Source organism: Tiliqua scincoides, chromosome 5, assembly GCF_035046505.1.
Source record: "Tiliqua scincoides isolate rTilSci1 chromosome 5, rTilSci1.hap2, whole genome shotgun sequence".
Taxonomy (NCBI): Eukaryota; Metazoa; Chordata; class Lepidosauria; order Squamata; family Scincidae; genus Tiliqua; species Tiliqua scincoides.
The window spans coordinates 133,574,620-133,595,379 of record NC_089825.1 but is presented as its reverse complement, the minus strand read 5'-3'; the positions used below and the strand labels follow the sequence as shown (position 1 = coordinate 133,595,379).

Sequence of the window (20,760 nt, the reverse complement as noted above, 5' to 3'; positions counted from 1 at the left end):
CTAGTCTGGCATCTGTTTAATCCTCCCTCTTAACCTGGCTTCTTTCCTCTTTCAGATACGTTTTGTTATTTGCCACTCTACTTAAAACAATTTTTTTTTTCTCATGATCTTTCTTCTCTCAGTGTTTTGTAATACCCACCTTGGATGGCTCTACTTTTAGAACCATAAAGGGCAGGACACAAATGATCATAATCAAAGACTCAACAGTGAACTTGACAAGCTAGAGATCTTGAGTTGTTTCAGCCTTAGGATGCAAGAGAACTGCAGCCCTGCCAGTGCCCCCTCACCCAGAGATTGGAGGAGGAAGCCAGCATTCCAGTATTTTCACAGCTCAGACTTGGGAACCCTATCGCCCCACGCCCTGCAAAAATGGTCCAAAAGTATTGACAGTGCATCTACCTTTCCATGTACTGCAATTTGCCAGCCCAAAGGAGATAGCCTCACCCTGCCGAGCGTGACATCCTGGCAACCACTCTTAGCTGACTTTGGTTCTCCGACCCCCATTCAGGCTCCAAAGTCAAGCAGCGCTGTCCCTCTGCCATCCAGTCGTCAGGGGAAGAAGCCACGTCTCTGTCTGCCCGACCCAGTGAGGCACAATCAGAAACATGCCCAGCAAGCAAACAGAGGCAGGGGCAAAACCCAAGAGAATTCCATGCCGGAGGGCGAGAGGGATGCAACCAAGGATGCTGTCGTTGAAGCTGTTCAGGAGGTACAAGATCAGTTTCAGAATGTTCTGTTAACCGAACAAAATAAAGCTTTGCACATTTAACACACAGCAGGCCTTATTCCTGTAGTGGGGAGAGAAGAGTTTCTACCTTCCCCCCATCACCACTGAGAGATAGAACCTTGTCTTTTTTTTTTTTTTAAAGCAGAGAATTCTCAGGATTCCAAAAGCTCTGGCAAATTCTGCATTTGATACACAGATATATAAAGGGGCATCTAAATGATATGGCACATTCCCTGAACGGTGTGCAAAGAAGCCATGTTCTGGAAGATGCACACAGCATACAAATTGAGATTTGTATGTATTGGCTCTTTGTCATAAATCATTGGGAGAGTTGTGGAAAGGTCCCAAGTTCTGCTCTCCTTAAACCCTGACTGTGCTGGAATCTCTCTATTTCTGGGCAGGTGACACTGGAAGAGGTAAGAGGAGAAGAAGAAGAAACACTGGCTGTTGAAGAAGAGGCAATGCCAGCAGGTCGCCAGGCCTCAGATGCTGAATCGAGCACACTGGCCAAAGCAGGTATACTAGAAGATACTGGTAACCAAATCATCCACCATCAATACAAACCCAAAGGCTGGGCAAGGCAAGCATTTCTTGTGAAAATGAAACCTGGGGGGGGGGAGGGGGGAGGGCAAGGACAGGAAACAGAAAGTATCCAGATGACAGATTAAGAATGAAACTAGATGAGACTTTAATAATTGGTCTTGGAGTGCTCACTCCCTCATCCTGTGAATAAGCACGTGCAAAGCTTCCCTCCCCCAGGATGATGTTTGTCCTGGGAAAATAGCCAGGCTGGTGTAGTGGTTCTGGAGTTGGACTTAGGCCTAGAAGATTCAGATTCACATCTCTAAATACCCTAGCGTACACATGGTAAACTTAGTCAGGTTGGTTCAGCAATAGCGGCATGGTAGTGTGTCACCTGAAAGACTCAAGGTCTGTTCACACGGAGCAGATTGAGGTGGCATGATGGGCAGCAACACAACATTTCAGCCTGCAGGCAGCGTGATGGAAAAGTCACATTTCACTTCCGGTGTACAGACCAAGCATAAGATCTATGGGCTCTTATGGATGCAAAGGTACTGTCAGGTGGTTGACCTGAGAGATCATAATGGGACTTGAGGAAGGTGACAGTTTCTTAGACAGTGCTGTCTCCATTCTTGCCTGCAGCCCCCGAAGAGCCAGACACCACAAGTGACACGACAACAGAGAGTGACCAAGTGGTGGTCCAGCAGGGCTTACCCCAAAAGGTGGTGAGTCTTCTCCTTCATACCTGCAAGGGCAAGAATGTGGAATCAACTCCAAACTTATCCCTGCTTCTAGCATCTAGCATGGTTTTCATGACTGTACGATATCATACTGAACCAGCTTCTTAGTGGACTGAGAGGGAGACAACCCCAGTGTCCTGGACCTCTGGGTAGGACACATCAGGGGAAACAGGCAGTACCATTTCTTTTTTTTACCTCCCCCCAGCAACCTTCAGACCGAGTTTGCGTGGAGATAGTTTCCTTAAGTCTACATGCAGAGAGCCAACCAGTTGCCGATGAAAGCATCCAGCAGCTATACGTGGAGTACCGTTTTCCAGGAGTGCCGCTGGAGGAAACGGAGACGCCCTTCTCTTTGCGGAAGCCACAGGGAAGCCAGGAGGTTTACTTCCACTTCAGCAAAGGTAAGCAGGTAGAATAGTCTCCTTGCTAACAGAGGAACGCATATTTAAGGAAAAGAAAAACCTGGACAGTATTTGACGAGCTTGTCAAGGTTTTGTGAAACCACATCTCCATACCTGCCATAGACTTATGCACCTTTCTGTACCCTTGCAACTGTCATCACATCTCTCTTCTGCCCTGTTTCAAGTGCCCCCCCCCCCCAGTTTTAATGTCACAACAGCCCTAAGTGTCTAAGCCCTAAGGCAGTGGTCTTAGTCTGGTCACTCAGACTCAGTTGAGCTTTATGACGTTCACACTTGAACCCACATTTTACCCACCTTAACCTGAATCTAACCACTACATTACGCTGCCTCTTGCTAACACAAAGTTAGGTGGTTCACTCTCTTGAAAGCCTAAATGTACTCAACCATTTCAGGCTCTAAGTGTGCTCAACAGGCCACAGGCATCTGATATTGGGGCAAAATTCCCATTTCACCTCTCACATGCTGCAGAGCTTACAATCCCACGGTGATAGCAGAACCATGAAGTTAAAATATCAGGTGACCTGCTATGCTTGGTTGGCAACCTTCAGTCTCGAAAGACTATGGTCTAAGCCTACAGCACCTGGTATTCCCAGGTGGTCTCCCATCCAAGTACTAACCAGGCCTGACCCTGCTTAGCTTCCAAGATCAGATATGATCAGGCATGTGCAGGGTAACAGTTGCTACAACCACTACACAGAACCTGGCCTCTGCTTTGCCAAAGTCACAACTTTGAACTTGGTTGAAAAGTGGTAATCATTCACATGAATCCATCTGAATCCATTCTCCATCTCCACTCTGGAGAATGTTCACTGTATAAAAATGATTCGGTTTTGCTTCTATACAAATGCTCCAGCCAGAGTCAGAAATGAAATGGTCGCTTGTAGGAACAGAGTCAATTACGGTACCTCCTGCAGCTCATGAACTGCACACACTGGGATAACTGTACACATCCTCAGTTACTATAGATCAGGGTTTTCAGCACAACTGTCAAATAGGCCAAAGGAGCTACATAAAATCCTTATTCAAAGGCAACTAATTAATTATTTTACAGGTGAGAAACACTGAAGCCAAGGCACTAGGTGCAAGGGCAGCCACGGCAGATTGAAAACTTACAATTGGTAATCAGCAGTCTTTGCCATTCATGCAAGTCACCTACTCTAGCAGATCTACTAGCAGAACAAGATCTGCCCATCATGCTAGTGTATACAAATACTCTGCATATAGCCACTAACACACACCTCTTGCGTTCTTCTACTAGTGATCAGACTGGACCCAAACCCAGCAAGCGCACAAAGACAGCTGCTGTTTTCTATGCTAGAAGCAGAAGAGCCCCAGCATAACTGGTGGGTATCTTGTGTTGAACCCAAAAGGCTGAAAGAGGAACTTTTAATTCTTGAATTCATGGAGTTTTCTCCTGGTTGCAGGCTACAGTTTGTAGTGGTGAGTGAACCTCTTCCTGGGGCTGGAGGAGAGTGTGAAGATGTGGGCTTTGCAAACCTGGACCTGCGAGAGATTCTGCTGAGAGGAAATATTCTGGAACAAGAGCTCCCTGGTAGGGTGCTGGCTCTCTTATCCATGGCATAAAAACTGAGTCAGGGATCAGGCCCTGCTATGCTTGCTCTCCTGGATATAGGATATCAAGGCAGTCCCCAATACTGCAATCAGAGTTCACTTTAGTTGCTGCTTTTTTAGGTTTTTAAACATCAGATGAGGGGTCTCCCTCCCCTTCCAGCCAAAAGTGCTAGAAATGTTGTCCTCCTTTACAAGCTTCACTGTTATCAGGCTGCCTGCTATTCAGCAAAACAATGCGGTATCACTGTCCAGGTCTCTATGTCCCTAATGCTAATCTGATCTTCTGCTGTTTCAGTTGTCAGCTCCTTTGATCCAGACAAAGACATCGGGAAGCTGAAAGTCTCTGTAGAAGCAGCTGCTGCCCTGCGCGCTGTCTACTGGGCAGGCAAAAGGATGAGCAGTGATGCCTGGGCCCAGGCACCAGAATAACCAGGATTCCATAAGCCACAAGGTCTGTCAGAACATTTGAGAGAAGGCAAGGAAGATACTGACAAAACTTTCCAAATACTTTAAAAAAACATTTTATTGATCAGTTTTCTTCCAAAGTCAAAAATACCAAGAGTGCTAACGGCTACGAAAAAAAATTGAGCGCCTCCCCCTGTCTGGATCATTGAACCCCCCACAGGAAAAAAAGGGAGGCAAAGGGCAGGCAATGCATTCAACCCCCCACCCCACCCTAAAACACTTGCTCACTGGAGACCTGACTCGGCAACCAAGGAAACAGATAAATACAGACAGAGCCTGACAATTAAAAAATAATATTAATAAAGCAAGAACGCTTTTCTCTTGCTTGTGTCCTTGTCCCCCAACTGACCCTGGGTGGGAACTCTTGCCTTCCTTCTTTCTCCAACGTGGGCTCCTCTGTCCCAAACAAAGTTTTGCTTCATGAAGCTGAATACAACCTCCCTCTTCCCCCATCAGCACAAGAATTCAAGCAAGTTAGCACGGTCCGCTTCACTGAAGTATATGTTATTACCCTGGAGTAGTCCTCAAGTCCACCTGCTTCCCTCCCCTCCAATCTGTCCACGAATAAAGACACTTGGAGTCGAGGGGGAGCTGCTTCAGTCAATATATCCACAGATGAAAGGCAGGGGGCAAGGAAAATAGTGAAAAAGGGTAGGTGGGAAAAATGCAAAGAAGCAAAGCGCTGACACCAGACTCCTGAGCCTCACTGAACACTGCCCCCTGCCCCTCTCCTCCTTGGCAGAGCTGATGTCCACGGTAACACCACAAGAGCAAGGCCTGGAATTCTCTCACAGCTGATTGGTCCGTACAAATGGTCAGAAAAGACTCAAGAAACAAAAAACAAACAAACGGAAATATTCCCCAGGGAAACCAAAAAGGGTGAGGGCGTGTGTGGGGGGAAAGGTGAAAAGTCTGTGGGTAGGCAGTGGCTGTCCCCATGCCCTAAACATTGGCTGCTGAATGAGGCCTCAAAAGCCTCACACCTCTAAAATTGGCTGATGGGAAGGGCTGGAGTTCTCCATCTACTTCCTCTTCTTCTTCGGGGGGCCTGAACTCCGGCCAGGGCTGCGACTGTGAGAACTCCGACTATGCCCAGAACTTTGGGTTGGTGGGCCCTTCCTCTTACGGCTGATGCTGCGGCTCCGTTCCTCTTCCTCCTCATACCTGCTCTCACGGTCAGCTGCAGAATGAGAAAAATGGGGGAGTTCAGTGGGGGAAACCTTACCTTCTTATAATCATTGATACCACATTTATGTATCAAAGACATCACTGTCCCTCTGCTTCCTAAGAACATACCTCAAAACAGCAATGCAAGAAACAACCCAGCATTGCACCAGACACAGCTGAGGAAGAACCGAAACAGGAATGGTCCCTACCTTTCCGTGCTTCCTCCTCCAGCTCATCCCAGTCCTTCCCACTCTCCTCTTCACTACCTAAGGACTCCTTGGAGTAATCTGCCAAGAGGAGAGAGATAAAAAGAACTTGGTTGGCAAATATAACTTGGCAAGGTGACAAACATCAGATTATTTTCACGAAACCTCCCAAGAATACACATCTCATGGATGTGGGAAAGTCTGTGATGAAGATGCACACATGGAAAATAAGGGTGCGGGGTATGTGTGTGTGTAGATATTTCAAATCACTCCTGGAAATTAAGATCAAGTACCACACAGGCATCGATGTTCCCAAGAAATTTCTAAAGTAGAATCAGCAAAAACAGATTGTTGACTTAGGACTGTAGAAGCAAAGGGAAGGGTGGGAGGCCACAATCCTCTTTCCCACAGGAAGGGAAGATAACTCTGTTGGGCCTCTTGACAACTCGCCAGCTCACTGCATCGTCAAACTGATCTTCCTCCTGTGCCTTTCCCGTCTAATCCCCCTCCTTGTGTGCCTATTTAATTTGTGTCTCATTTTTTAAATTGGTCCAGGTTCCTTTAGGTAGACACTGTTGGTCTGAAAAGTAAGGCAGAAATATAGTAAAATGGTTTCCCAAGTTCCAGCACATCTCTAGTCATTTTAACACATTGCCATATCCCTAATATGTTTCTCCACTATGTCCTACCACCGCCATGTCACATGCAATGACCGTGATCTGAGTGAGAAAGTGATACAAGTACCAAGTTTTGAAGAAAGGCCAAGGAAGAGAGGACTTGCTAGCCAAAACGTAGCCTCAAGGACTGGACTAAAAGGCCAAGCCCAAAGGAAAGGGATACTTCTTTTTCAGGAGCCCAGCTCCAAGACCGGAGTGTATAAACAGCCTCCTCACCAGATTCCTCTGCCTCAGAAGAATAATCCTCATCGCTGTCCTCCTCCTCATCCTCATATTCTTCCTCAGAAGGGTTAAATGTCTCATCCTCTATCTCAGACTCAGACTCTCCAGCTTCAGCATCACTTCCCTGGACAAAAGGGAGCAGAAGAAAGGTGGTGAAGGAAGGTAATCTAGAGGTGAGAGAGTTGGGATATTCAGGTTCAGTTCTTAACAGATTGCAACTTTAAGAGTTACGGTTACGGTAAAAGTTTTCTGAGGAGTCCAAAAACAATATTACAGCAACTGGAATAGTTTCTCTCCATTAAAAAATCATGGTTGGCTTTTTGGAGGGGGGTAGAGATTGCACATTTTGGAAGGAAGACAAAAGAGTGGGCTACTGCAGAATTCAAGGTCTCCTCTTTAACAACACATTTTCTGAAGGAATGTTGCACCATCTTCGACACAGGCAGCCCTATAATCTTTGGAATTCTACAATTCACATCTGCCCCCATTCAAACACACACACTTTTCTGATCTACAGAACTCAAATCAGGCTTTCAACTTCCAGGAAATAACAGGATAGTGACCAAAAATTGTTATGCTTTCAGTTCGCTGCACCAACCCTGTTTTCTGGCTACTGCCATAAATGCCAGCACATACCTCTCCTTCAGGTTCAAGAAACGACCAGCCTCCTTGCTCAAAGAAGCCTTCAGGGTCATCTACAATTGTTTTCATGATTTTGGTCCAGTTGAGAGATTGCACTCCTTCTGTGTACTTAATATCACAAGAGCTGATGCAAGTGAAGAGAAGAGAAATGAATGCAAAGCCCAACACAGGGCAAACTCTCACTTGAATTTTTCCAGTAGCGTTAGCTTATCCCCCCATTGTGCTTCTGCCATTAAATATTTCCCCTTTATGTGCTATTTGCAAGTCCACTCCAGGGAGGGTGCATCACCGCTGTCCCTCCTACTTGGTCCTCAGCACCAAGAAGAAAAGTAGCTGCTATTCCATGTTGCATCACATTAAAAGGAAGTTATCTTTCAAGGAAAATACTCTACCCAACTACTTGCCCAAGGAAATATGGTCCGTCTGCTCCGCAATCATTGACATCCCTCTCAAGTGGGAGCAGCAGTGGTCAACTCCTATAAGATCTTTCACCAGTAATTTAAAAACTAAAAACACTTCTGGTCATGGGAACAGGATCAACAGTAACCTACAGGATGACAAGACTGCACCACACTCACTTAAGCCACTCCTTGATGGGGTCAAGTGAGGCCACAGGGATGGCGTTGATCATGGTGACCTTCTTGCTGTAATCTTTGTAGACGATGACCATGTCAAAATTCTTAAGGTGGAACTGCACTCGCTCAAAATGAATCAGCTCTACCTCATCCAGTGTCACCACAAATGGGGGCTACAGGCAAGACATAGATGAAAAAAGTGAGGTCTGAGTTTCCCTCATCTCCATACTCCTATGGGGGACACCCGTCACTCCCATGAGATCCAGGCCAAGCTGAGAAGACCATTTCCTTCCCTGAAAGATATTCACTTGTGCCCCCCCAGCAGGTACACGCACACACTCACCCATTCAGTGCAATTCACGAGGGCACTGCTGGTTGGCTGAAGGAGGCAAGTACTTCTGTAAGGGGCACCATTGAACCTGTAACAGTGAGTTGGTGTGGGGAGAAAGGCATCATTACAGCTAGTGCAGAGGAGGGAAAAGTTACTACTTCTCTTTATGCAAGCGATTCCATCAAAAAAAGGAGACCATGCACTTGGTGCAAAGTCACAGAACCAAAGGCAGAAGTGGTCGATCAAACAGCCAACCAACTCACCCGTATATTCCAAAGTGGGACAATCCCATTACCATCAACATGAAACCACAATACAGATGACAGAAGTTTGTAACCACTTTCAGTACAATGGGAATGTTCCTTTTTGTAAATAACAATTAACATTTCCGCTTCTTACTGGTACTGAAAAGAGGCAGAAAATGCCCTCAGTAGGATTATTTACCCAGCAGTATCTTACCAGCCCTGGTTCTCACCAGGCAGTGCATTCCAGGTTCCATGACACAAGGGGAAGGTGGTGCAAATACCACCAGTGTACCTTCATTAGTTCATTTACAGAAAAGAACTTCATTTCTGGAGTGCATTTCCTAACTCCCAACAAGCAAAATAATATTCTAATGACTCTTCTTGCCCTGAAGCGCAGTCATCCCCTCTATTACACACTTGGCATTCCAAAAACCCTGGAAGCTTAGTTCAAACGGAAGGTCTTTTTCAGCCTGTCAAAACCCAAGCCCTCCCATCAGAGCAGTCCTTCCTTACCCCAGGTCCCGAAAGGGAACCTCAAATTCCAGCTCCTCCTTGGTCAGGGACTCCACTTTCTCAATGAAGTTCTTGAACGCTGTTTTCAGCTTGTGCCTCATCTCACGCTCCATCTGCGCCAGACAGGAGCAAAGCACGTCAGCTATATGACCGTGAAGCAGCCTTGCTGGACAGAGTGCAACCAGCCCCCTCTCTCACCTGCTCAGCATAGAGGTCATCACGGTCATGCATGTGCTGATGCTTGCCCAGGTCCGTCGTGATCTCGCCCACCTCGGTATAGAATTGCACATCTGTGTGGCGCTTCTTGCCAAACATAATGGCATTCTGGAGTACAAGGCATAAAAAGGGTGGGAGAGGATAAAGGAGAAAAACATGAGCAGGAATGTGCCTTGCACTCACTACCAGCAAACATCCAAAATTATGTGAAAGGGAAGCAAAGTCCTGCATCAATAAAAGCTAGTTTCTGAGTCTCAACTTCATTAGACCAAGGAAAACGCTTGCCTTTTTTATGATTTTACATATGTTTCTGCTTGCCTTGGACATGCGCCTGCGCACACTAGCTACTCTGAAAATCAATTAACTGAAAATTCTTCTTGGGTCCAACCTCTGAGCTTGCAGCAAGTACTGCCAGAATATTTTTCTATTTTATCTCTTCAATCACAGCGCTTAAATTTGTGGTGTGGGCATGTGCGAGACCCACAAGCAGTAATAGAGTATATGCTTTGCATGCAGAAGGTCCCAGATTCTTTTCCCCACTTCTAAAAGGCAGAACCTCTGTCTGCCTAGGACAGCCATTGCCATTTGGAGGCAGCAGGATAAAGAAAGAAAATCTGTGTCACCTCGGCTGCAAGTAAGACATGGAGATACACTACGGTATTTTCCTGTTCTATGGGCACAGCATAATAATGCCTTGAAGTTATGACTAATTTGAGTGATCTTTCTTCCTCCGAATGGTCGGGGGATGACGACTGCACATTCCCATGACAATAGCTAGGGATCCCTCTTCACTCTCTTGCATCAAGTTGGATAGATACCTTGAGGTGAAAGTGCAGCACAATGATCATCTCCCCGTCACAAGGCTGAAACACAGCATGTTTGATGTTGTTGTATAGGATGTCAACTTTGTCTCCCCGCACAGAGGTGAAGCGGAAACCTGCAAAAGAAGAACCCTTACTGAGAGAGGGAAATTACCTGTTCCCACCTGACAGGAAAGTTTGGGGTTACTGGCACAGGGAGGTGGCAGTGAAAGTCTCCTAAAAGAGATTCTCTCCTTGAATGTCCTTCAGACCCCAGGATACAATCCTTATCTGTTCCAAAAGGCTGCTCTATGGGGCTTCACAGCCCTCCATACCATTGACGTGAGCTTCCAAAGACCCTTGCATCCGTTTCTGGGCAATGTTGGGTCGAATGTAAAGGTCCTTCAGCTTGGGATTGCTGCGATTCAGGTTGATCACCAGAGAGTCTTGTTTTACAATGCCCTAGGGAAATAGAAGAAGGAACACATCAAGTCAAGGAGCGCCATGATTTCCTATGTTAAGTCCCAAGTTATATACAGGCAAGATTCTCACTCTGGCACAGCAAGTTTCACATTAAAGGACACCGTGCCTTCAATACATACACTGTGTTGGAGTCTCCCCAAATGCTAGGGTCACTTTCATCATCAGTTTCCCCAACGATCTGTTCTGCCTCACCTCCTTCTCTTTCTCCTCTGCCTCACGGGTTTTGTAGCGCTTCTGCACCTCCTTGATGATGCGGAAGGCATTTTGGAGGTTGAGAGCTGGCACTGTCTGCTCACCAGGTGTTTTTATATTGGTCGCCCGATACGTTCTAAGAAAGTGGAGAGGGAAAAAGAACAGTGTCATATTGGCATGTACTTTAGTGCAGCACCAAGGCCCAATTCCATTGGCTACCAAAGCAGGGATGGCTTTGAGAGGGTCCACACAGAGTCTTCTACTGGAAGGGAAGAGAGGAAGAATGACCTCCAAATGTGGGTCTTTCAGAAGGCTCACACCTCAGATCAAACTATAGAAAAAGAATGATCACTGCCCTCCAATATAGGAATGGAATCCAAGGCACAGGGGTGACAGAAAGAAGGAGAGAAGCTTCCAGGATAATAGAAAATGTTTTCCTACATACTGCAGCACAGACTAACCAGGAATAACTCACATTTCTTTCACAAAGGTGGCTTCAGGATTGGGGAAGATGTTGCCCTCATTACGACCAAGGGCACTGCCTGGGCAGTAGAAGTTGATTCGTAAGTAAGTGTAGTCACCTTCCACTGACATACTGATATTCTGTAAAGAAAACACAAGGACAACTGTTGCACCTGTCCTGATCTACAGCCCCTGCAGCACTTCCTTTTTACCCTTCCCTGTCCTGCCCCTCTTCTACATCACAACAATATAAGTAACTGGACAGATGCTGGCTGAAGCAGAGAAGAGTCCAATAGATTTTCCTTCAGGAGGAGTCAGAGTAATCACACTGAAGGTCCCTGCTACAAACACATTAAGAGCCCAATCCTATACCCATCTTCTCAGAAGCAAATATTATAGTCATTGGAGCCTACTCGCACGTAAGTGTGGATAGGATTGTAGCCTAACTCCCCAAACTCAAACATTCAGTTGAACCCCCAGTTGTATCTATCCCAAGAGGCCAGTAATTCCCAATATCCCAAGAGGCGGTATAAAAATGTGATAAATAAATAAATTAGCTGCTGCAGGTGCAGTACCTTGATGGTGGCGATGTGGAATGGTGTGGCAATGCCAAAGACTGGCATGATGACGGTTTCGTATTTTTTGTCAATGTAAATTTTCATTTCCCGGATGTGAGGCTCCTTTGGCATCAGTGATGGGTTCTTGTAGGAAATGTTTGACTTACGAGCCCTGCAAGGGATAGGAAAAATGGTTAAATTTGAACTTTTGGGGGTTCCAGCTGTCCAAACCTCACCAAAAAGACCTCTGAGTTAGACAGCTTCAGCCTCTCTTTCAGCCACTAGGATGGTGCTGTGGGGCAGCAAAACTCAGGAAAGCCATTCCCTCCACTTACAAGCCGTCCCAATGGCACAGAGATCAGGGTTCATGACTGCTCAGCTGGCACTCCAGCTGACTCCTTAGAAGCCAAGGAGACACAGCACATTTCCACCTCTACAATCAAAACACAGCTTTCACACCCCATCAGGCCAAAGAAATGAAACCATCACCACTTTTTTGAAAGGCCTTTCACTCACTTCTGGATCTGCTGCTCTCCCTTCTGTTCTGTCAACCGTCTCCGGGCTTCTTCATTGAGCTGTGTGGCCAGCTCCTTCTGGTGTGCCCGACGCTTCTCCTCAGCTGTCAACTCATTCTAGATGGGATGAATAGAGGAAGTTAGTTCTATGCCCACATCATTGTGCCCCATTCCTTTGCCCTAAGATGAATATGCAATCAACCCCAAATCTTTTCCAGGCCCTTCCAGCCATCCTATCCCAATCCACCTAGCCTTTTATACCCGAGTTCTGTCTGTCAGCAGGGCTGTCCGGGAGCTACGACCAAGCAAGATTTCAGGGTCATCCTTTTCTTCTTCTTCTTCCTCTTCATCCTCTTTCTGTAACGGAAAAGCAGAAATTCCAATCTACATGGATACATGCCCATATATGCCCCACTGAAGGATTACAGTCAACTGCTCTCTTTTTCAATTCAGACTTTTATTCTGAAACATATAGTGGGCTCTCGGAATCCACGGGAGGTCCATTCCAGGACCACTACCACCTGGATACCAATTTCCACAGATAGCCCTCAAAAGGACCTTCTGGATGCAACCTGAAGTGCCTTTCAGTTGTGCCCAGGAGGTGTTTTAGGAGGTCACAAGCAGCCCCCCACCCCCCCGCACCTCAGTAAGTCTCCCGGAGGCACCCAAAAAGCATTTCCAGTTAAAACCAGATGTGACTTTCTGATGTGTTCTGAGGCCCTTCAGACTCTAAAATTGCTCCCTCCCCCCATGCATGAGTGTTGTGCCATAGACTTGAAAATGATATGGTAAAACATCCAAAAAATCTGATCTCAATTGCCTCTATTGCTTCAATGTCTGAAAAGCAAGAGCAACATGGGCTTTACTCACAAGGACTAGAGAATTACTAGGAACTAGGCAGAATTTTAGAATCCAGCAAAGTACCTTTGCGTTACACGTCTACTTCTGCTCTAATCTCCCTAAATTCTTCAAAACAGAACTGCTTTTCCCAGTTACACTTCTTGGCACCCCATGGACCCCTCAGACCATGGACATATAAGCCCTATGACTCACCTTGAGCAAAATGCTGACATTCTTGACCTTCTTCTTGACAGAAGTTAGGAGAGTAGCTGGGCCATCCTACACAGGGGGGAAAAGGTACGAGTTTAAGAGGCAGACACACTGTACATAGATAGAAAGTTTGACCCCTTGGAACATTTTGGCCCCTTGTGGTCAGAGAGTTACTTCACCACACACTTTCTTGCCACCTCCCCCATACCTACCTCTTCCACCAACACACTGTCTCCAATGAACAATGCATAGGTTTTCTCCTCTGGCTTCTTTCCCTCTTTGTTGTTCAAGTCTGACAGCCCTACATTGAGGCTGAAAACCATCCCTGTGATAGACAGAAGACTGTTTCAGAGAAAGCAAACACCCCCAAATTTTCCCCCAAGAGTTTTACGAACCACTCATTATCCCACCAAGTTGCATTATTTAGTTATCAGTTATTAGCCATTAGTTATCTGATTTTTTTCTGTAAACCGCTTTGTGAACTTTTTGTTGAAAAGCAGTATGTAAAAACTGTTATTATTATTATTATCCATTATCCAAAAGCTGCATATGTGGACATGTGCGTAAGGGTTAAAGGAGGAAGCAAAGCAGTTTTGTAACTTCTAGTTCAATAGGAGGGAAGATGGTCTCACCTTTTTTGAGCCGATACTGGTTTTTGCTGTTAATCACAAGGGAACCCTCTCTGAATTCGATGCCCATTGCAAACCTGTGGAAAGAAGGAGAGAATTCACAGAGTTATCTGTTATTGCCGCACACAAATCCCTTGCTACAGGAAAGATGCTTGTGTTGCAGAGTGGGAATGGTGGAAAAGAAGATTTTTACCCCAAATTCTTAGTGATTTTGCTCAAGAGCTCTGGTTTCTGCTTCTTCACCATGTCCATGACAGCGGCATAGACTTCACAGAGCTTTACACCTGGTGGGAGAGGGAAGATGTGCTCTGCAGGAGCTGACTTAACCCAGCCCCTTCCATGCCCCAAAGTGTGTCTAGGCCACCCCATTCATGTGTTTTCTGTCTCTCACCATGCCGCAGTTCTTTAAGCATCTCCTCCTGCAACTGCAGTAGGAAAGTGTAGTTGTCCTGCATCTCCTGGGGCGGGTCCACCATGAGTGTGCGCACTAGGTTAGAGCAGTAGGATTTGTAGCGGATACCCATGGCACAAGTGACAGTCCCAAAGTGCATGTAGCTCTTTTCACTGGGGACAGAGAGGTGGGACAGCAGGACCGAGAACAAGAAAGTTAAGAACAGATGGTAACTGACATTGCAAGATTATGCACAGCACACACTAGGATTCATAAATATCATCAACTATCTCAATTCAACTACATGTAAGCTGCCTAAGCAACCTGGAGGAAGGTGGGATAAAAATGAAATAAAAGAGCCAGAGAGAAATATATTATTTTCACAGTTCTCTGCCTTTCAGGCTCTGAGTAGATGCCTTATGCACAGCGCAAATGGTGTGCAGTTACATGACTTAAGGTTTCAGATTAGGTTCCTAAGCAGTTTTTATTTAACTGCAAACAAGAACACTTTAATTGTAAATAGTAGGCATTTAGTACACACACTTATTCAGGAGATGCACAGATTACAAGAAGGGAAATCTGGTTTGAAACAGATCCACCCTGCTCCCACGGAAACTGACTGACCTGACAACACTGAATTTGAGGTTGTAATTGCCTCCGCTCTGGATGATGGGAGGATAGCACATCTCAACAGTGGACGGATCGGCCCCGGACAAGTATTTCTTCTCCTCAATAGCCTTCTCCACTGACTCTGCCAGTTTGCTGTGCCGCACTTTCTGCCAGAGAATGAAGAGAAGTCAATGATGCACTAGAGACTTCTGGTTGGGGTAGGGGGGGCAGTATCCTCAACTGCTCCTCAAATTAAAATATTGGTGGAAAGAAAAATAATTGTATCATCAGAGGTTTTAAGATGACTGATAATCAAAGGCTCTGGCTTGCAAACTCTCATTGAACTGCGACAAGCATCTAGGGTAGCACAACAACAGAGACTCTGCAGGGAACAGAGGCACAAAATCTCTCTTCCTTATCAAAAGGAGAAGTTTTTCCCTTGAGCTTGTAATACAGAGGGAACACATGCCACCCACAATTTTGGACTGTCACTTCGCCTTACTGAAAGAGCAGTGCATTCAGGTTATCCCAATTGTTTATTCAAGATTTAAAGGGCCAGGACAATCATTAGCACTAACATGGAGGACAATATAATATTGGGTATATTGTATAATATGTACCAGGAAAAAGCAGGAAAAGATGAAGTGGCCAATGGTGAGCATACTTAGGAAAACCTCTTTGTTTTTTCAAGGGCTACACACATTCTTCTATAAATAGGCATCCTCCTTACAATGCAGATTTTGTAGCCCCACAACCAGGTTCTTTCCTCACCTCATCAGCATCAACTATCTCCATAACTCGCTCTTTCAAGAACTTGGTGAAGACCTCAGAAGTGATGGCAGCTGCTTTCCGCATAAGGGCAAGCTCCCCATCCTCCTTAACAGCAATGGTGTAGGCCACCACAGCGCTGATATCCACCTGCAGTGAAGTTGGGATAAACATGAGCAAGAACAAAACTCATTGGACTTGCCCATTCTCATACAAAGAGCTGGTTCTCCTCACCTTTTCAAAGCCTTCTTTGTTGAGAGCATCATTCCAGCTGTTCATGAACTCTCCAGGGAACTTATCCTTGCTGAAGACCCCAATACGTTTGCCGTTCTTGCTGCCTTTGAGGGCTTCGATCATCTTGTCAAAGTTTGCCTTGTTGCTTTCATTCTGGAGAGGAGCCAGAGAAGAGCACCTTCCACCTGCGTTCTCACATTTCAGCCCTCCCAAACCATCCCTTCCATGTAACAAGAAATCCAGGACATGTGTGCCCAGATGCTTGCTCACCTTCTCCCGCACAAGCAATGTGATGGCCGGCACCCCATTGGTGCTCTCATTGCTCTTGCTGTTTGCAATCTGCTTCAGAAATTCCACCTTCTTCTTGCTGGCCATGAAGAGGATCTTGTCCTCGCAGAAGACCATGATTGTGTCGGTGAGCTCGTAGCCAAAAAGCCATGTCTGCAAGGGTGCGAAAGGGGATCATCTTAGTAACAAAAGGATCACCTTTCCTTTCCAGTCAATAATTCCACTCCTTTCCAAACAGAGCCATACAGCAACGCTTGAGGCAACAGCACAACCCACTCTCACTCACCTGCAGGGCAGTGGATTTTGCATAGACAGTCTCTTCATCTACTCCAACTGAGACAACAATGGCATCGATGGTAGCGTACTCGTCTTCTCCTTTCTGCAAGAGAGGCAGTATATTACTGAGCATGATTTCCTACTAACACTCAAAGCCAAGACAATTTTACACAACCACCAGTCAAACTTCTGTATACTTTGCTCTGCATCCTGAATGGACAGCTGAAATAGCACACAATGCAAATGCAACCTCCTTCCTGATCTCAGACAAGCCTACTCTTCTTTGTTCCAGTGACTAGTCTGACAGACCAGGGGAACATCAAGGACAGCATATATCTAGATTTCAGCAAAACAAAGTTTCCCATGACAGCCTTTGCTTAATAATAGTGGTTCCAAACTTTTTGGACTGGCGGCTCCCTTCACCTACTGGGCCATTGGCTGCAGCTCACATTAGGGCTACAAGCCTATATATATATTATACAGAGCAGTGGGTTTTTCTCAAAGATTCTGCAGATTCCTTAGCTGGTTTCCCTGGCTCCCTTGGGAGTCATGGTCCAGTTTGGGAACCACTAGGTTATATGATAAAAAAGAGACGAGATGGGGCTATGGTTAGATAAGTTAAAGGCTGGTTAAACAATGGTTCCCAGATATTACATAGCTCCACATCAACCTGGAAGGAGGTATCAAGTGAAATATCACAGGGCTCTATCTTGGTTCTTGTGCCATACAACATTTTACAAACCTGGATGAGGTGGGTAAAGGGAATTCTTATCAAATCAGCAGATAACACAATGCAGAAGGGAGGGTAGCGCTAACACTTTGGAAGACTGAATTAGGACTCAAATTGATTTTGCAAGCTTGATGATTAGGCCCATAACAATAAGATGAAATTCAAGGGAGACAAATGTAAAGTCCTGCACACAAGAACATTAAATCAGAAGTATAAGCATGTGTAAAAAAAATATGTGCCTCACAGCCCAAACCTAACCCATGCTGGAACGGGGAGGCTGGCTGGCCTGTCCCATATCTAATGTGGGGTTGGGGCTGAAAGCAGCTCAGCCAGGGAAATTCATTCCCCTTACCCCAGGAAAAGCCACAGAAACGCTAATAGGGCTACTCAGATCTGCATCACCTCTGGACTGCCTGGGACCAGAGTTAGGATCTGGCACAAGTGATGGATCCTGATCCCGACCATGCTCTTCCCCCATCTGTCCACGTCAGCCTCTCTGCTCTCCTGGTGGCACAAAAGCACTTTACTGCACTTTCACAACACCGTTGGGCCAGCACAAGAGACTTGAGCCAGTCCATACGCTGGTTGCGACTGTGCCCTCAGTGGATCACAAGCTGAACATAAGCCAACAATGTGATGCATTAGAAGAGGCATAAAATCCAAATCATGAGAACTAACGGTCCCTCTCTACACTGCACCAGTCAGAGCTCACTTGGAAAACTGTGCCCAGCTTTGGGCACCATGTTTTAAGGAGGACATTGATAAGCTGAAGTAGCTTCTGAGGCAACTAAGTCCTATTAAGGCAGTCAAGACAGTGAGGGCTCTGGAAACCAAGTCCTATGAGAAACTCTTTGGTTAGTTTAGCATGGAAAAGAGAAGGCTAAAGGGAGATACGATAGCTATCTTCAAGTATCTGATGGGCTGTCACACAAAAGAAGGTAAGGATTTACTTTCTATGGTTGAGCAGGACTAGAACCAATCAGTTGAAACAACAGGGAAAGAGATTTAAGCTAGACCAGAGGAAGAATTTCTTTACTGCAAGAGCTGTTCAGAACTGCAGCAGTCTGCCTTGAGCAGCTGTGGGCTCTCCCTCATTGGAAGTTTTCAAGCCAAGGCCGGATGGCCACTTTTCAGGAACGCTGAAGCCACCTGCACTGAGTAGAGGTTTGGACTAGGGCAGTGGAATCCACTTTTTAAAACAACATTCTATTAGGACCCACCTAACTTTATGAGACTTGTAGAAATATATTTATTTACTTGGAAATAATATTTATTTGCAAAAAAAGATCAATTTCTTGTAATGAGGCAGCTCTAATTAATAGCCTCAAGGTTTGAGGGGCTTAGGTATGCAACCCAGCTTTCATCTGTCCCCACTACCTGTCATTGATGGACTTGGAAAAAAACACCAGGAAACAGACACTCACACTTTTATCTCCCTATATTTACACATTCTTGTGAACTGCAGGAGCTCAGCTCTTTGCAGGGCAGTTAACAGCTATCTGATTTTTGAATAGTCTCAGGGCTTAAGGTAATTCGTTATCTGATCTTTCCATCACCGGAGGCTCTGTGGGACCCACCAGAAATCAGGTCCCAACCCACTAGACTAGGGAAGACACACTAAAAGAATCTCAGAAAAATAAGTATCAATGCACGTAACTAAAATTATAACAGCACTTTCAGGTTTCAGAGACCCTGACATGCATTCATTTGTTGCAACCCTGTAAGCCAGGAGTGCTCAATAGGTGGATCGCGATCTACCGGTAGATCGCGAGGCAAAATGAGTAGATCGCGGAGTGCCGACCCCCCCCCTTTCAGGTGCCTCTGGGAGGAAACGCCGGGAGTAAGGCCCATTGTACTCAATGGGGCTTACTCCCAGGTAAGTGTGGCTAGGATTGCAGCCTCACAGCCTAATCCTAGGCATGTCTACTCAGGAGTAAGTCCTGTTATACTCAGTGGGGCTCAAGGTACACCAACATACATTGTACAAATAAATGTTATATGTTATGATGGCGCGAACATTGTAAAAAAACTCTGGTAGATCTCCGGGCCTTGCTGGGTTTCAAAGTAGCTCTCGAGCCAAAAAAGTGTGAGCACCCCTGCTGTAAGCTAACCATTATCAATACCATATTGCAGACATACCATACCATACAATACCATACAAACAACTATAGCTGAGAAAAATATAATAAAATAAAATAAATCCTAACATCTGATAAATTCACGACACAGGTAAGATTCAAGCTGGGACCTTCTTAAGCACAATGTCATTCCACAGACATAGCAATAAAGACACATCTTTATACATACTTATATTTCTACAGCTACTAGTTTGAAAAAAATCATTATTAAGGAGAAATTGGATTTGGCAAGCTACATTAGCAAAATGATAGGGGTGATTAGTGGCAGGGAGGAGATAGTGGCGGCAGCACTCATACCTTCCCTCCTGTCTTCCTGCTCGAAAATGGGGCAGGAGTAAAAACAAATCAGACCAAAGGTGGCCATCTCCACACTGTGCTACAACTAAAGCTTAACAACAACAACAACAGACAACAATGTTTTAATAACACTGGACTAGAGAATACACTCAGAAAGAACCACTGAAAGATGAAGTTCAGTGTATAAAACTGGGCACGTACACAGCACTTGTTATCATCCTCATCATCAAATTATAATATACATAACAACAAATTAAACAACAAATAATCATAAATAAAATAAATGAAAACAAAGTTAGATTAATTGTGGGGGTGGGGAATAAAAGCAAATTAGAGGGATGGGGCCGCCCCCAGACCATGCTATAACTAATACTGAGGACACCACTGTGAGGAGAGACAGCATGTTCCTCCCTGGCGGTCTGCTCGCTGGGCTGCATGCCCCCTCCTTGGGGCAGGGGCCTCTGCTCTCAGGCTGCCGCCCTAACCCCACTCACCTGAGAGTAAGCCCCACTGGCTATAAGGAGACTTACTTCTCGAGTAGACATGCATGGGATGAGGCTCTAAGGCTTACACCTGGGAGTAAGCCCCATTGGCTACTATGAGACTTACTTCCGAGTAGACAGGATGGGGCTCTCAGGCTGCCGCCCTAACCCCACTCAGCTGGGAGAAAGCCCCATTGGCTACTATGGGACTTACTTCTGAGCAGACAAGTGCACAGGACGGACTCCAAGTGAGGCCACACCACCCGGGAGTAAGCCCCACTGGCTATTATGGGACTTACTCCCGAGTAGACACGCGCTTGGTCGAGCGCTGCAGGCTGTACCACATTATGGATAAGACTGAGGGGGGAGGGGATCAGCGAACCCCCCCGCCGCAGCAGAGCCAGCGCCGAGGGCCCGGCAGAGCAGTGGCAGGAGTGAGGCTGGGGGGAGGGGAGGCTCCTGCCGCCCTCACCTGCCAGTTGCTATAGAGACGCTTGACGCGGCGGTAGTAGGCCTCGCGGTCCAGACTCAGCGCCATGGAAGCGGCTCCGCTGCGGACGCAGGCCCCGCCTCCCCCCGCTCGCGCTCTCCCGCTCGCGCCGCCGCGACCCCCTGGC

At 46.1% G+C, this 20,760-nt stretch overlaps 2 protein-coding genes and 1 pseudogene across 3 annotated transcripts in view; 1 reads left to right on the top strand and 2 right to left on the bottom strand.

Moving 5' to 3' along the window:
* RPGRIP1 (RPGR interacting protein 1) overlaps positions 1–5,032 on the top strand; it is a 21,642-nt gene extending 16,610 nt beyond the window's left edge. For both annotated transcript variants that reach the window (XM_066627217.1, XM_066627216.1), the window contains 7 exons: positions 509–709; positions 1,129–1,243; positions 1,892–1,974; positions 2,195–2,390; positions 3,670–3,754; positions 3,836–3,963; positions 4,279–5,032. In XM_066627217.1, coding sequence (XP_066483314.1) covers positions 509–709; positions 1,129–1,243; positions 1,892–1,974; positions 2,195–2,390; positions 3,670–3,754; positions 3,836–3,963; positions 4,279–4,412 — 942 coding nt within the window. In that variant the 3' untranslated portion in view covers positions 4,413–5,032. The remainder of the gene's footprint in view (positions 1–508; positions 710–1,128; positions 1,244–1,891; positions 1,975–2,194; positions 2,391–3,669; positions 3,755–3,835; positions 3,964–4,278) is intronic.
* On the bottom strand, positions 2,980–3,099 carry LOC136655019 (5S ribosomal RNA; annotated as a pseudogene).
* Positions 4,513–20,760, bottom strand: SUPT16H (SPT16 homolog, facilitates chromatin remodeling subunit). Its single transcript, XM_066627218.1, has 26 exons — positions 20,616–20,760; positions 16,507–16,599; positions 16,203–16,373; positions 15,933–16,085; positions 15,702–15,848; positions 14,946–15,097; positions 14,322–14,494; positions 14,124–14,214; positions 13,934–14,007; positions 13,514–13,626; positions 13,305–13,370; positions 12,513–12,608; positions 12,253–12,368; positions 11,755–11,908; positions 11,193–11,320; positions 10,718–10,853; positions 10,378–10,504; positions 10,061–10,179; positions 9,225–9,350; positions 9,027–9,139; positions 8,281–8,356; positions 7,941–8,110; positions 7,357–7,486; positions 6,715–6,844; positions 5,825–5,902; positions 4,513–5,628 (listed from the first exon to the last, which is right to left on the bottom strand). Exons 1-26 carry the CDS (start codon positions 20,679–20,681, stop codon positions 5,471–5,473), a joined length of 3,156 nt encoding a protein of 1,051 aa, XP_066483315.1. The 5' UTR covers positions 20,682–20,760; the 3' UTR covers positions 4,513–5,470.